This window comes from Paramisgurnus dabryanus, chromosome 15, assembly GCF_030506205.2.
Source record: "Paramisgurnus dabryanus chromosome 15, PD_genome_1.1, whole genome shotgun sequence".
In the NCBI taxonomy this organism is placed as follows: domain Eukaryota; kingdom Metazoa; phylum Chordata; class Actinopteri; order Cypriniformes; family Cobitidae; genus Paramisgurnus; species Paramisgurnus dabryanus.
In genome coordinates, this window is record NC_133351.1 from 8,042,282 (window position 1) to 8,059,799 (window position 17,518).

General features: G+C 36.0%; 1 protein-coding gene across 9 annotated transcripts in view; it reads right to left on the minus strand.

Moving 5' to 3' along the window:
• Positions 1–408: 408 nt before the first annotated feature.
• pcbp3 (poly(rC) binding protein 3) overlaps positions 409–17,518 on the minus strand; it is an 83,239-nt gene continuing 66,129 nt past the window's right edge. For 2 of the 9 annotated variants that reach the window (XM_065252189.2, XM_065252193.2), the window contains exons 13-17: positions 16,438–16,479; positions 12,943–13,018; positions 10,853–10,905; positions 10,130–10,299; positions 409–4,679 (exon numbers count right to left, since the gene is read on the minus strand). In XM_065252189.2, coding sequence (XP_065108261.1) covers positions 4,625–4,679; positions 10,130–10,299; positions 10,853–10,905; positions 12,943–13,018; positions 16,438–16,479 — 396 coding nt within the window. In that variant the 3' untranslated portion in view covers positions 409–4,624. Of the gene's footprint in view, positions 4,680–10,129; positions 10,300–10,852; positions 10,906–12,942; positions 13,047–16,437; positions 16,480–17,518 lie in introns of those variants that run through there. The other 7 variants (XM_065252191.2, XM_065252195.2, XM_065252190.2 and 4 more) reach the window with 4 other exon arrangements.

Below are 17,518 nucleotides of genomic sequence, written 5' to 3' on the forward strand. Positions count from 1 at the left end.
ATTCGATTATGAGACCCGGATTTCACAGACAGGGTCACAAATTACAACAATAAACATGTCACTCTTGTAGATTGCATTTTAAATAATGATTATACACACTTACTAAAGTCATATTCACCTTCAAAAAAGTCTGTCACTGGGGCAGTACCCTTTCAAAAAGTACACATTTGTACCTAAAGAATGCAAAAATTGCTAATAAATCTACACATACCATCCCAGAAACGGCTACCTTAGTTATCTAAAATCTGTTTTAGGTTTTGTTTACAGTTTTACTATGTGTTCTTTCTTCAAATTCAGCTTTTTCAAAGCAAACTTTATTTTATTTTTCATCAAAAACCACTTCATGTCATCTCTCATACAACAACACAGGCCTGTGGGTAGCCCTAGATAAAGAAAGAGCACAAACAATTCAAGGGAAAAACAAACTTTATTCTCATCTTTTTACAAAACATTTCAAAGTTAACCTAGCCTCAGCAATACTTTAAATCTATTATAGAGAGCTGCAAGCAGCAAATTGTTCAACATAAAATAATTACTCTGTTACATTTTCAAACCGAATCATTTACAGAAGCACAGACAGATCGAGGGATTTTCTTTTTTTGCTGCTCTAGTACAATTGAAAATTGCATGACCAACAAAATGAATACAATGATTTTTAATGCATACAAAGTGTGTATTTGTGTGTTATGAGTACAAATCAAGCACATGATTTAGATGAGAACGATTATCATGAGATATCATGAAGCCAGTTGAAGATTAAATATGACAAAACTATAAAAGTAGCTTGAAATGACTTACCGTGTTTTCCACCAAATCATTTACAACATACAGTATCACTGCAATTCCACACACACATTTATATTATTGCATTTGTAAAATAAATGACAAAATAGTATAACAATAATAAATAGTAAATAATAGTGATGAAAAATAAAAGCCTCCCATAGTAATGCATTCCACTACGCAGAAATGTAACAGTTACGCATGCTGTTGACTAATATTATTATGTTTCTGTACAGCGTAAATCTAAAGTACACCACATTATGGACTAAACGTAACATCAAATAAAACATTCCATAAGTATCACAAGACATCGCCTTGTGTGAACGTACAATCTAACTTAATCTATAACCGAGCCTAAACCACTGACACATACAATATTACATTTTGAAGCAGTGCAAAACATATGCTAACGTAATTCTTAATCTAAAGCAACCACAAAACATGTTAAATAATTCCCAATGAATGAGTCACTATATGACATTTTGGTCATACCTGTGGTTAGCTTAACATGACCGTATGCATACTTGACCTTGTGAGTTGAATTTCAACATTACAAAAGTTCTGTGCTCATACGGTAGCTCAAAATAAACCCTACAGTAGATTAGAAATAAATCAGATTATATTCAGATTATGCCTTTGATGGAGATTAACCCTTGGGTGCATATCTTTGATTCGTCGTTACGAAATACTAAACGTTTAATATATAAATATAGAATATTTCTGTATAGCTTTAATGCTTTGCAAACATGCCATTGTACCCGATGATATCAATGTGAATGCATTTTCTGTTCCGAGATCAGGAAATAAAATATTTCTCATGTTACAGCATGCATTTGGAATATTAAGAAATGTAAAAAAAGAGTAGCATTGTCTGTTATATGATGAATAACATGTTGAAGCAGTTACATTCAACTTTCAGCCTTAATTCCACATTTGTTTGAATAAATTCAGATTCAGTGGTAAATTCAGATTAAGGTAAATTCAGATTAAGGTAAATTCAGATTAAGGTAAATTCAGGTTAAGATAAATTCAGATTTGGGTAAATTCAGATTTGGGTAAATTCAGATTAAGTTAAATTCAGATTAAAGTAAATTCAGATTAAGGTAAATTCAGATTTAGGTAAATTCGGATTAAGGTCAATTCAGATTAAGGTCAATTTAGATTAAGGTAAATTCAGATTAAAATAAATTCAGATTAAGGTAAATTCATCCTAAAGTAAATTCAGATTAAAGCAAATTCAGATTAAGGTAAATTCAGCCTAAAGTAAATTCAGATTAAGGTAAATTCAGATTAAGATAAATTCAGATTAAGGTAAATTCAGATTAAAGTAAATTCAGGTTAAAGTAAATTCAGATTTAGGTAAATTCGGATTAAGGTAAATTCAGCCTAAAGTAAATTCAGATTAAAGCAACTTCAGATTAAGGTAAATTCAGATTAAGGTAAATTTAGATTGAGGTAAATTCAGATTAGGGTAAATGGTAAACACAAACGCAACCACTGCTTGTGCAAAACATCCACAGCTTAATCAAAGGGCTTCAATAAGTATAGATTACACTGACAATTTTGATGGGAGATGAGATCTACGACACAATCTCTCAGTAAATTGTACATATTTTACGAAATGGCTACTGTACTACCAAATTCATACATTTTTGTATCATTTGCTTTCGTTCCCGTGATGTTGGGTTTATAGTTTTTTTTTCAAATAATTGTACCGATTTACTTCAAACAAATTTATACAAATTAGCCGACTCATAAAATATGTACGAATTCTCGTCAGATCAGGTTGGTTCTGCGGCACAAAACAATAATCTATCAAAGACCCTCCCATCAAGCATTTTCAGATACACAGGTAGCTCCGCCCACAAACTACCCCCCCACTTAACTAAGCCACTGTTGTTATAGCCAGCATGTTGCATGACTTACTTCACCTTACAACAACCATCACATTATCATCGGCAAAATGTAAAAAATTATGTTCAAAAGGTGGCCATAGGTAAAAACAAAGTATATGACAGGTAAGAGTAACTGTGTGCATGTTTAAGGTGTTTGCAAGCTGTATTATAAATTAACCATGACATGCAACACATAGAGAGTTAGTTACTAAAGGATTTGCATCTAAGAGCACAAATCATAGTGCTGATCGCTTACAACTTTAAGATCAGCAGGTAAGCCATGGTGGCCTTACTTGAAACTGTTAAGTAGAAACAATCATATTTAAGCATCGCTTGACCTGCCATCACAACAACAGTTTCAACACATAAACATTCCAGAATCATAAATACTAATGATCCTAAATTATTATTATTATTATTATTGATGAGGTGACCTGCAGACAATAGCAAAGTGCTCTGATGTACCGTAGCAGAAATGCCCTCGTCCTCTGTGTAAAATTTGTGTGTTGATGTATTCAGAGCTCGATACTCTCTTTAGCGTTCGATTTCCAAATATCCGATATATTTTAAAGAGATATTGGAGAGCAATATGGAAAACAAAATGAAGTGCGGGAGATTAAAGCATGAGGTGAATTTCATTATTAGCTCATCTGTATTCACATCTGTATTCAAAAAAAGGACTTTAAATTTTTCCATAACTGAAGTAATATAAAATATTTGTAATAAATAATGATGCTGTAATGTACCATATTTAATCACTCGATAAACTCAAGATTGTAAGCATGCAGAAAAGCTAAAACCATTTCCTCAAATAGTGCATGGGTTATTTTGTAGCCCCCGTTTTGAAATTTAAAAGTGAATACAAGAGTCTAATAATGGATTCGGAGTTACTCAACGTGCCAAAATGAAAAATACGTACAGGCATATATGCAAAGAGTCCAATTCCATCAGTATGTATGAGATGCACTGTTGTAAGGTGGAGTAAATAGTAAACAGAGCCCTGTGTTTCAGAGTATCTCAGTGCAGACATAACATAAAATATGGAAGGAAAATGATGACATCACAGTAAAGCAATGGGAAACCAATACACCAGTAAGTGACATGAGGTACTAGAGAACCAAAAAAGTTAACTTCAAAATAAACAGGTTGCAATTTATAAATAGGGATAGTCAGGATCACAACAGAAGTTCAGTAGGAGTGACATCTTAAATATGTGCACATTATAGAATATAAAGGTGTCAAAATGACTTCAAATACATGACAGCTGAATACAGAGAGAAAAACTATAGGTGCAATGCCATTGGCTCAAGGGTCATGTGATGCAGTGAAGGATCATGGGTAGAAATTAGAGAGTGCCCATTCCAGTGACCTCAGACGTCAGCCTAGAACAGTCCGGAGAAGAAGGAAAAGGGGAGGGAAAAGATAGAAAAAAATAGATAACGTAAAAATAATTCAGAAAGCATTTCACACTTCTGTAAAGGAACGATAACTTGCTCTCCATGTTTAGTAAAACGCATTCCTTCTGAGATGAAATCAATCAAATTCATCTCGAATGTGAAATCATTTTTGAGCCATTCCTCAGTTTATCAACATCTTCACAAATTTGCATCACATCACTTGCCAACAGCATTGCTAAAAAGCAATTAGAGATGCAATTCTTAAGCTTTTCTGACAAAACTACAAGACTTGGCAACCATACTGAACTAATCTGACAAATTGAAATGGGTATACGACAAGATCCAAGCATTCAGCATGCTGAAACACTAGCACTACTGTAAAACACTGCATAACATAAACAAATCATACTACTGTTTTCATGTTTCATTGTTTTTTTTACTTTTCAGTAGTCTGCCTACAGTACATGAGTGTATCTACTAATGAATTTGACCATGGGGTTTAGGGGAACACTGTATGTAAGCTTTATTGGGAATCAGCAGTTTGGGGCTTCAAGATGTAGTCATTGATGAGGGGTCAGTCCACATGGCTGCCACATCTCTGAACCTGCCATCAGAACCGTAGGGAAGCAATATACATTAGTATCGCCCCAGCCGCTTGCATTACATTTACATTATGCATTTGACAGAGGAATTTGTGTTTGCAGGGAATCACTGGTTTTTGCATTACTACCATACTGTTTAGGGATGCACCGAATATTCGGCCACCGAAAATTTTCGTCCGAAAATGGCCCACAGGAGCATTTTCGGTTTTCGGTCGAAAGACTTTTATCACCGAAACAAAACGGCCGAAATGTTGTGATGACGCAAACAGAAACCGCGACCTGCACGTGCTTGTCTGAAGCAACATGTATGCGGCGTGGATGTATTTAACCGCAAAAAGGCGCTAAAGTATGCTACGCACAGAGTCACATGCGGTTGTGTCCGGTCCAGACGTGATCATCACAGTGAGTACGCCCTTCAAAGATCAGAACTCTTGATGTGTAAACTTTAGAGAGAGTCGCGCAAATGTGTCTCATACTGTATAGTCCATTAACATACATGTGCCGAATAAAGCAATGAAAAACAACGTAACATTTTTATGCTGCGCTGTTTGGGATTCGCCTTCGTTCTCTGTGTGCGCGCGCGTTTAAGTGCCCTCAATAGTGCACACACGAGTGAGACGCAAACAAGCGAACGTAAAATCTTTCTGTTATTGACAGGGCACATATAAACAAAATGATCTCCACAGTATTCTTTTTCTAATAAAAACATTTGTTTATGTCTTAAGTGTATGTATAGATTACAGTCATAAACCAGTCTCTGCTTATTTAAAGAAACAGTAACCTCAATTAACCTACTTAAGTCTAACAAAGAGACAAATAGCTCTAAAAATAATAATATATTTAATTTATACAATAAAGACAGTGTTATGACTCATTTAATTCGATTTCTGTACCTAATGCTAATGTTAGCCCTTATTAATGTGCAGCTTCTTTTTTTATAAATGTTTGATTTCTTTATTTGTTATTAGATTTTCCCCACCCCCTTTTTGCTGATCTGAAAAATAATCCGATCCGTGCCTCAAAAACTGTAATGTGATCTGAACCGTGAGTTTTGTGATCTGTCACACACCCCTAGTAAAGTTAGTACACAGTGATAGCCATAAATGCATTTGTACTAATAATTGGCATAATAATTTATTTCAGTGTTTCGGTTTTTCACCCTTGGTTTCCTTATTTTCGGTTTTTGGTTTTGGCCAAGAATTTTCATTTTGGTGCATCCCTAAAACTGTTACTACCAATTACTACCAATTGGCACCGTGATGTACCAATTGAGCTACAGGAACACTTCTACAGTTCTGCTAAACTAAAAATGTTGGGTTGTTTTAACTTTATGGATGGGTAAAATATGCAGAAACCCAACCATTGAGTTTTTTTGAGTTGTTTCAACCCATAGTTACATGAACATTTTCTATGTTACTGTAAACCAGTGGTTAAATTTGTCCATATTTTACCCAAACAATCCAGCATTTCTTAAAGGGACACTCCACTATTTTTGAAAAGATGCTAATGTTCGAACTCCCTTTGAATTAAACATTTGATTTTTACCGTTTTGGAATCCACTCAGCCGATTTACGGGTCTGGCAGTACCACTTTTAGCATAGCTTAGCATAATCCATTGAATCTGATAAAACCATTAGCATCGCGCTCAAAAATGACCAAAGAGTTTTGATATTTTTCCTATTTAAAGGCGCAATGATACTACGCAGTGTCCGTAATATCATTGCGCCTCCTGCAGCCGTGTTACGGCACCAAAGTTCTTGAATATTATGCCGGAATGAGAGTAGGGGTGCAACGGATCACAAAACTCACGGTTCAGATCACATTACGGATTTTGAGGCACGGATCGGATCATTTTTCAGATCAGCAAAAAAAAGTATGGGAAAATTCTAATAACAAATCAAGAAATTACAAACATTTATAAAAAGAACAAGGTTGCACATTAAGTAAGGTCTAAAATCATTAGTTACAGAAATCAAATGAATAATAACACTGCATTTATTGTATTAATTAAATGTAATTATTATTTTTTTAAAGCTTCAGAAGTGATTTTCTCTTTGTCTTGGGTTCTTTGATTAACATTAATGACACAGACTTAAGTAGGTCAATTGAGCTTACTGTCTCTTTAAGACCAAATATGCACAGACTGCATCTCTCCGTTTGTGCACTACCGAGTCCCCTTAAACGAGCGCACAGACACAGACAAAGGGTGAATTACAGACGGCGCAGCATTACAGTTGTCCCACATAAAAACGTTACGTTGTTTTTCATTGCTCTATTAGCCAAATGTATTTTAATACACTACAGTATTAGAGAGAGTAGCGCAACTCTCTGAAATTTAAACATCAAGAGTTCTGATCTTTGAAGGATGATGTCTGACTCGAGCTGGACCGGACGCATTCAACCGCATGCGTAAAGTAAACTGATCACTTTAGCGCCGTTTTGCAGTTAAACTGTTTAAAATCACTTGAATGTTAACATTTGCAAACCTTTATAACACTTACAAATGATAAACTTTCCCTATTTAAATTTGCGTATTAATCCGCGAATCACATGCGAGCCGAACCGTGGGTCGTGATCCGTACGGATCACGGATCAACTGCGATCCGTTGCACTACTAAATGAGAGTATAGTTCCTAATCATATCTGTAGAAAAATCGCATGTTTTAATTTTCCGTCAGTCTTAGTAATAATAATAATAATTAATAATAATAATTAGTTACAGTGTTCCAGTGCTCAAAGCGCTTTACATATGAATGGGGGAATCTCCTCAACCACCACCAATGTGCAGCATCCACCTGGATGATGCGACGCAGCCATATTGCGCCAGAACGCCCACCACACACCAGCTTATTAGTGGAGAGGAGACAGAGTGATATAGCCAATTAGTATGAGGGATGATTAGTAGGCCGATGTAACTACAGAAGAGTGAAGTTTTAAATAGGAAAAATATCAAAACTCTTTGGTTATTTTTTAGCGCAATGCTAATGGTCTAATCAGATCAATGGATTATGCTAAACTATGCTAAAAGTGGTACCGCCAGACCTGGAGATCGGCTGAATGGATTCCAAAATGGTAAAAATCAAATGTTTAACTCCAGTGGAGCTGGAAAATTAGCATATTTTCAAAAAGGGGACTGTCCCTTTAAGAGTGTAGTCCTTAAAATAATACTCCATTTAAAAAAAACTGAGATAATTTCCTCACACCAATGTCATCAAAGATTTTTGTTTTTCTTTGTTCAGTCGAGAAGAAATTAAGTTTTTTGAGGAAAACTTTCCAGGATTTTTCTCCATATAGTGGATCTTTACAGTTTACGGTTTCATTGCAGTTTCAAAGGGCTCTAAACGATCCCAACTGAGGCAAAAAAGTCTTATCTAGCAAAACGATTGTTATTTTCGCAAAAAAAGTACTTTTACCTTTACCCCTCGTTCAGACAGCCAGCGACGTTATCGCTGTGTGTCGCCCGTCTCTTTCAATGAGGCGTTTCTAAATCTGCTTGTTATAAACAAATGAGTACCATCCACGCCAGTAACTGACGAGAGAAGGATGACGTGAACTCCACTACTTTGTTCTCATTGGTAGTCCCTCCCGAAATTCACTCGACATTTGCATTAAGTTAAACTTTTCTTAACTTTCTCGCGTCGCTGGACACGCCCATACGGTCGCCAATGGTCACTTGCGCTCGTGTCGCCGGAAGTCACCCGGTTTCCATTGAAATGAATGAGATCGCGTCGCTCTGCTACTGCTGGTCGCTGGCTGTCTGAATGGGGCGTCACTTTTACTTGCACTAGCCGTGTGATGTGCCAGCGTGATCTTACATATTACGTAATCACATAGAAAGGATACGCTCTGATGTTTACAACTGTGGGGAAAGAGGACTGTTCCGACGTTATTGTACTGAGACAAGCGTGCCGCACAAGCTCTGAAAAGTGAAGCCAAAACGTCTCGATCGCCCCCCAGTGACTGGTCCCAGTATAGGTCATAAACCCCGCCTCCCCATGTTATTCAATGGGACTTGAGACCAACTAAAAAAATTAATTACACTTCAATTATCTTTTTCTGAACCTGGTTTCTGTCATTTATTGTAGTTTTTATCACACTGATGTAAATTCAAATGTTTGTTTTTAAAATAAGTTTGTGTTTAGTTAGTTATTTAATGATATAAAAACGGTGGTGTCACGTCATGATTGACAGCTGTGATATCGTGTTATATGCGCATTCTGCGAGAGTTTTGATTTCACTATTGCGCATGGTCCCGAAATCGCTACTGTGCAGACTCAAGACCCAAGATGTCAGCGCCATATCGGGACACTGGCACCAGCGTGACCCTACATATTACGTAGTCACATCAAAAAGTCACCAATGTTTACAACTGTGGAGAAAAGGACAGTTCCGATGTTATTGTATGTGAAAGGATACAAATTAATGTCTTTGTGTCATTGTTTAAATGCTCCACAAGTGTGCGTTTCACATATGTAACATGACATTGACATTTCGCCATGATTACTTAAAGCGTAAGGCTGCGCTGGCACGTCATACGGTAGTGCAAGGCGAGAAGTTGTGATTTAACATTACATATTTTTTAATGTGAATATGACAATTGTTATGGTAGATAAGATTCTTATGCATCGGTTGGGATTGTTTAAAGCCCTTTGAAATTGCAATTTTAAACTGCATTGAAACTGTAAACTGCTTTTAAAGGTCCACTATATGGAGAAAAATCCTGTAATGTTTTCCTCAAAAAACTAAATTTCTTCTCGACTGAACATAGAAAGACATATTCAGTTTGGATGACATGGGGGTGAGTAAATTATCGAGATTTTTTAATAAAAGTGGAGTAATCCTTTGACATTAAACAAACTGATGCTCTACATTACTGATACTCCAAACACTTTAAAAAAAAAAAATACAGTACAATGATTTTGTAGAAGTAAATAATAAAATTGTGATTTGTCTATTCCAGGGGTGCCCAAACTCGGTCCTGGAAGGCCGGTGTCCTGCAGAGTTTAGCTCCAACTCTTATAAATACACCTGAATCAACTAATTAAGGTTTTAATAAACCTACTAGAAACTTCCAGGCAGGTGTGCAGAGGCAATTCGGAGCTAAACTCTGCAGGGCCCTCCAGGACCGAGTTTGGGCATCCCTGATCTATACAATATAAAAAAATCTTATAAAGCACCACTAAGTTTTGTTTAGAAGATTTTAAACATGACAGAAAAAAAATAATCAAAATATTAAATACTGAGCGAGGGCTGAAGTGGTGATAATATCTAGCAGAAGGTGGATATGGCAACAATGAAATCAGCAAGCAAGGCTGGTGATCTATTGATGGTGGCAGATTCTATTCAATGTTGTTACAATGTTACCGTACACTCTGAAAATGCTAAATTGTATCAACCCATGGCTGGATTACATAAGTTCAAACCCAACCGTTGGTGTAAAAATTGGGCCTACCTTGCGTTGATGAGGTACTGGGCAAGGCTGATGTTGGCAGGGGTTCCTGTAATGGTGATCTGGCGCTCTGATGACCCTTCCATGGCATTAGCGATTTTGATCTGGGCTCCAGACATCTGACGGATCTCGTTGATTTTGGTTCCCTGGCGCCCGATTATACAGCCTATTAGCTGGGAAGAAAGAACAAAGGTTTGTTTATTTGAGACACAGATATATAGCATTATTCATTCATAATATTTACAATATTAAAGTCCAAGTAGTATCAAAAGTGTACTTGATTTTTTTTTACAAACTAATTAACCCTTGTTGACACGCAAAAAGAATTTTGATGTAATCCTAACACGAATAAAGCTGCAATCCATATCTCTTTTTAAAATAAAAATCAACAAATATCAGATATTATGCAAATACATAAACTCCCCACAGTTTTAACATGGTAAGCTTACTTATTACTACTTTTGAAAACTCCTGCTAGGGTGATGTTTTTTAGATATCCGGTTGCATTTGGTGTGAGACTTTGTGGGAGATTTCAGCTGATTTTTAATTGACGTAAAGATAAGTGCATGAAGTAACCTGTGATTTCATGTTTCAAACTGAGATGGCGATAGAGAGTCAAAAGTTACAGATTGCAACTTTATTTTAATTATCACTTCAAACAAGATTACTTGAGAAGTTAAATAAGATAAATCAGACTCAGACTGGAATATAAAGTTGTTTACTCACATCATTTGGAATGGTGAGTTCATGAGTACTGGCCGGGGGACTGGCATCCAAACCTGGATCAGAGAGCAGAGGGAAGGTCGGGACACAGCCTAGAAACAACACTACTGTACAAAACTATGACTAATTTAAACACATAGACCAGGGCTAATCAATTCCGGTCCTGGAGGGTTTAGCTGCAAAAGCTAATTGTAGAATACAGGATTATCCGTAAATAACATGAAGGGGGTTTTGATTAAACCCTGTAGGACACAGGCCCTTCAGAACCGGAGTTGACTAGCCATGATAAAGACTGCTTAGCCAACTAACTTTGATAACGTAGTTTGTGGATACAGTAAACTGCATGGGTGGATCAGCATTAGACCAACTAAAACAACATGGGGCCAGTATGGACTTTAAATATGGCTTTTAAAGTAGACTTTGGACAAACAGTGCCCTAATGAATAATGTCCAGAAACTCAACATAAGCTGCGTTTCCATTAACTCTTTCGCCGCCAGCGATTTAAAAAAAAGTTGCCAGGCAGCATAGGCATTTTTCATAATTTTCACAAAAGTTTAATGCCTTCCAGAAAATGTTCTTTTTTAAATATATAAACATACAATATATAAAATAAAAGAACAGAACCTCTGCTTTCAAACAAAAAATGTTTCATCCTATCATCATTAGTTCTCTTTTTATCACCTCTCAAATATGGGTAGGTTTCTTCACACAAATGTTGAACAAAAAGCTAAGATAATTTTGTTAGAGATCAGATTCAGAGTGATCCTCAGAACATACACGGACGATTAGGGCGATACTCTGGGTTTTATAAGTTGCACCACCTAGTGGATAATAGCAGTATTGTGGAATGCCGGAAATACTCATCATTGGCAGGTAAGTGCTTTCTCTTAAATGACGAGATAACTTTACAATGGCGGCGAAAAAAGGGTTAAGATTTGCACAAAACGTTTGCGTTATTTCCTAAATATTGACAAAAAAACGATTGCGAATTGACAGCATTTTCATTAACCGATGTTATGCGACTAAAAATTATGTCTTGCGATAAGTCATTCCAAAAACCGTGCCGATGGGTGTGTTCATGCGGTGCCGAGCCTGTTCTTGTGACGCCACATGAAGTCGAAAATATCTCTTCTGTCTTGTCCTCAAACCAAACATACCGCGCCATTTTTAAAGAATGAGGACTTTTACGCACGTCAGGTGACCTGTTAATACCAAAACTATTTTGTTATATGCTCCTTTTTGGAATTGCCTGAAAAACCATCTTACCAGAGCGTAAAAAAACGTTTTTGAAATATTTGGGAGTTGCCACTGGGCGCATTTGCAATTCGCTACTTGCGCAATTTGAAGAGTAATGGAAACACAGCTATAATCTCTAAAGAGAGCATTTCTATGGAGGCCGTTTCACCTCAAACTAGTGTAAATATCTCTAGCGTCTCTACCATCTTGTCATCTACAAACTTTCCAGTGTCCTTGGTTTGGTGCATATATTATTTATTAAACAAATGTTTGATATACTATGCGTGAATACAGTAGCAAGGCACACAGGCATTTTGGTTGGCTAGGTCGAACCGAGTGTATCACACATTATTAATGTCTTGCTGTGTTATGTAAAATGTAAACGCTGATATGCTTCTCTTGTAGTTTCTGAAGGGCAGGTAAGAACACATTTTAAGTTATTTGTAATTCCTTTTTGAGTACAAAAATGTACTTGACAATGTTGCATAAGAAAATGTCACTATTATATCTACGACTGAACATTATAAGATTATGTAAGTACAAAGGAGTTGTAAAAACCATTGTTGGTTAGTGTAACATTATTTTCATATTAATTTTTTTTTTTTAAAACACCAAAAATTATATATAAAATAGTGGGTTGCAAATGATTTAAGCAAACAACCTCTAAATGCCTAAACAACAAACAAAAACAAAAAACGTACGCAAACTAAAAATGCCACAATGGCAAGAGCAACCACCACGGGCATGTCATGATGTTCGACATGGATCGAGAAGGAAAGAAGAAATAGAAAGACAAAGAGAGCGTCTCTACAGGTACAAAGAGAAGGAATTTTGAAAAGGGCTCGTGGGTACGTACCAGGGAAAGCAGGGGTGGTCTGTCCGAGGGGAGTAAAGGGGGTTTGCTGCATAGCCAACTGGTGGAGCTTGGTCAACTGCTGAGGGTTTGGAGGGACAGTAGAGCTAAGAGTTTATTATTATAAGACAGGTCACACCAAGAAATCAAGAAACTACACTAGAGCAAAGATACATTGAGGATAAGAAGCCATGACACACTGTGGTGGAAGAAGAGCAATAGAAAGCTCAAGATATAGAAACTTTAGTAGGACTTGGCCTGACTTGGGCCTATAACCTCATATTGTTATAATATGTGATCCAGTCTGTGAAAACCAAGCTAAAGTCATTTTCTGTGAATTACTACATAAAATCATCCTACATAATGTAAAGAACACACATATATATGTGACATGTGCTGGCAAAATAAGTTGGAATTAGCAAATTTGTTAGTTTTATATTAAGTTATATATATTTTGACATTCTCTATTAAATAAAACTTCAAAACGATGTATGGTTTGTTGAAATTGGACAAGAAAGACAGAGCTACTGTACACCTGTTTAAAGTTTTGAGAACAATAGAGTTAAAGATTTTTAAGGTTCAAAAGCGAAATCAGCGCATTCATACCTTAAAATCACTGGTAAAACAAAGTCAAAAACAATGCTATAGGAAAAATATACATTCAACTTTTTTCTTTCTTTTATTGTTTGATTGACATTGACACAGACAGCTTTAATATCTACTGTAATGCAAAAATCTAATATAATGTTTCACATCTGGGGCCTCATTTATAAAGAGTGCGTATGCACAGATATCCACAGCAAAGTCCATATTTATGAAAACTGTCTTTGACGTGGAAAAGTGCTTAGCGCCACATCCGGGTCTGTGCAGACGTACGCACTTTTGCTTGTCTCTTAATGTTGCAGGCTTTTGGAAATATACAGTACAGTACTGTGCAAAAATCTTAGGCCACTGTGCCATAATTAGATTAGTTGTTTTTGCAATTGTATAGTGAACATATGTAATTATTTCTCAGGTTCTTTATTAAAATAAAACCAGAAAATACAGGACATGCAGCTGCCGGATCTCTTAAACCTAAATGAAATGAAATCCTAATTTCTAATTCTAATTGAATGACTTCAGTCTCTTCAAAAATGCTCAAGATGTGTTTAGTGCCAAGAGAGGTCACACTAAATACTGACTGATGCACGAAGAAACATTTAGTTTTTTTGTGTGTGTGTACATATTTCCTGTATTTTCTGTTTGTATCTTAATAAAATAGATTGAAAAATAAACATGGATGGACATTAAAACTTCTAAAACAATTTTGCACAGCACTGTAAGTCTTTCTTGCTGCTCGTAAAGCATTTAAACATTGACAGGTGATTTTTATATGTCAATGATATTGAATAGGCATTGTTTAAATGCGATGATTTGAAACTATTTAGGTACGCACAATTTCAAGATAATTTGCGATTTATAGATTTAACATCTATTCGCGCGTTTTGTGCTCACGTTCGTTTTATGAATACACATACGCACTTTTGAAAAATGATCGTGAGACCGAATTTAGGATGTTTTCTACGCAGCATTTTGTAAATGAGGCCCCTGATATTTTTCCCAACAGTTAACCAAATATTCACTTACAGTTTGACATTATGTCTGCGTGAATCCTTGTCAAAACGCACGCTCACACATCTGTCTGCATGCTTCAGATCTGTCAGCGCAAGGAAGATCGTTTTCAGGTCTTATCGCTCTTAATAACTATTTTAACATCAAGCAAGTCCTGCACTTTATTTTCTAATTTTCTGCATGTTTTCAAACCGAAACCAAAATGCCCATGTGGATGGACACACATCTTTGTATTAGATTAAGCATGAAAGGGATAGTTCCACCAAAAATTATATTAAACCCATGATCTACTCATCCAGAAGCTGTCCGAGATGCATGTCCATCACTTTTCAGACAAACACATTTTCGGTTATTTTAGAAAATGTCTTATATCTTCCAGCTGCTTAACAGTAAAGTAATGGGGTCTAGCTCCCATTAGTCCAATAAATATGCATATATCCTTCCCCAAAGAAATCTGTGTACACTCTCATCTTAAATGCAAACGCGACTAAGATGGTGGCTTTACCAGAAGTTAGTTATTTTCGTTTATAAAGTTTTAAATGTGAATATTTCTACAACAACACCGCACAGATTACCCTCAGAAGGACTTTGTTTATCATCGTGGAGCCGTTTGGATTTATTTTGTAAAGTATGGTTTGCACACTTTTTGGACTTGAAGGACGTGGACCCCGTAACTTCACATTTGATTTACGGAAAGATCTAAAACTTTTTGTAAAATAACTGAAAATGTGTTTGTTTGAAAAATTATAGACGTATGCATCTCGGACGGCTACGGGGTGAGTAAATCATGGGTTTAATATAATTTTGGCCAGACTATACACCTCTCAGAAAATTTACAAATAAAGATCATTTTAGATATTTAATGACTATTTAAGAGCATTGGGATCGCTAGACAAGGGGTTAATGTTATTATTTTTACGAAATTCTCAATTTCGACCAAAATCGACATTTATACTTTATTTTGCCTCTAGCTTAAAATTAGATGGTGCCTATTCTGACATTTTGCCAGCACAGGTCATATATATATGGCTTTTTTCTACTGGTAGAAGTGTCATTTAAATAACATGTGATACAATTTATCATACAGGCTTGTTTCAAGATCAAGGGTCTTTGTTTTTGATATTATGTAACCTACACGCTATGAAATGGTCTTAACAGATTCATGGGCAACATTATCACCAGATTTTTTTTCCCTCTGACACATGCCTCAACTACACATGAAGTATTATTCTTCAGAAATATGAACATAAGTGCTTGGGCAACCTTGAGAGGACACATAAACCTCGAGCACGTTCCTCGTTCATCTCAACCTCCCATATTAAAAGCCTCTGAACACTCTAAATCTAAGTTTAAAGCAAGCAGAAACAGACGTTCAACCTCGACTTGAGTTATTGCAGTGTCAACCGAAGCGTCTCAAAGCATCAATCACTGCCTATCTTAAATGAAAAACTGACACACGCCATCTCTCTTTCACTCCGATAGATATTCATTTAGATTATCGATGAGGAAAGCATTGCTATCTCGATCAAAGAACCATCAGGATTGTAATGGCGTTTCAATTTTGAATAGGTCAGTGGTTCTCAAACTGCGATACGTGAAAGTATACAATGAACAAATTTTGAATTAGGCGAACACGTCATGCTTCATATTTAATTCGCAAAGATTGCGATGATATTTGCTCCAACAGGCCAAGTCCTCAGAAGTTTTACATTTTGGAGGGTTGAAGGCTGAGAACAATTTCAGATTGTAATGTGACAAAAATTACACATCAGAAACGTCATATTAATATTATTGGTTAATATTAATAGAGAGGTTAAGTACAAAATCATGCAGACTGCTGATGATAATATGTATTGAGGGAAAGGTTAGGGTTGGCTGGGGACTCACATCTGGGTGTGGAATGGCATATTGTCCCTGAATCGTGTAGGCCTGTAAAGATGAAACAAAAGAGAAGAAAAATCAAACACATTTTCACATGGCTTCAAGGCCCAACAAACACAAGTAATTTATTTATAACCACTAAAAGATCTATTCATATTTTAGAGGAACACTTACTCTTACCTACTTTCAAATGATTTAAAAGCTTATAAAACCTAGAAGTCTATTTTATAAAAATAATCTCCATAAACAGTAATATAATAATATTCAGCGAGTGTATTATTTAGTGGCTTTAATATGTGAGGTTATTTCACACAATTTTCACATAACAGTATATTGATTCCTGTCTTTGTGTGTGCATATGGTCAAAAAGAGAGGAGTCCAGCCTTTAGGTTAGATTAACCCAGAAAATGTTTATATTTGAACCAACAACAACCCAGTATGAGTTAATTTACATCCCAAAGGGCTGGGCTCGTCCCTTTTTGACCGAATGATGGTTGGAAAATGACCCAGTATTTTTAAGAGTGTATAGTGTACCTATAAAGTCTGTATCTGAATGGTTTAGATTAGATGAACAGATAATATCCTTTGGCAAGGCCATAAAGTTCTGAACTGCATTTCAGGCCGTATTATATTTTCCAAAACTACCCGTTATAACACAGTTAGAAAATATGGTCAAAATATGTACCCCAGGGGTACTGGGGCTGTACCCTTTCAAAAAGTTAATTTTTGCACCTAAAGAGTTCATATTAGTTCCCTTAGAGGTACAGATTGGTAACAAAGAGAACTTATTAGCACCTTAAAAGCAATATTCTGACTGGATTAGTTTTCCAAACAACGTTTGAGTTTCAATGTGTCCCCCACAAGTTTGGGGGGATTTCTCGTACAGGGATTAGACTAGTCCTAGACTAAAATAAATGTAAGAGCTGTCCAAACTGAAAACAACTTGCACTGACATATCTTTAAATACATCAGTGCCCTTTGTTTAGCCTGAACATGCACAGAAGTAATGTTTTTAGTAAGACATGTTTGTTCATAGGGCCGTGCAAAAATATCGATACAACTTACTATCGTGATAATTTTTCACGTA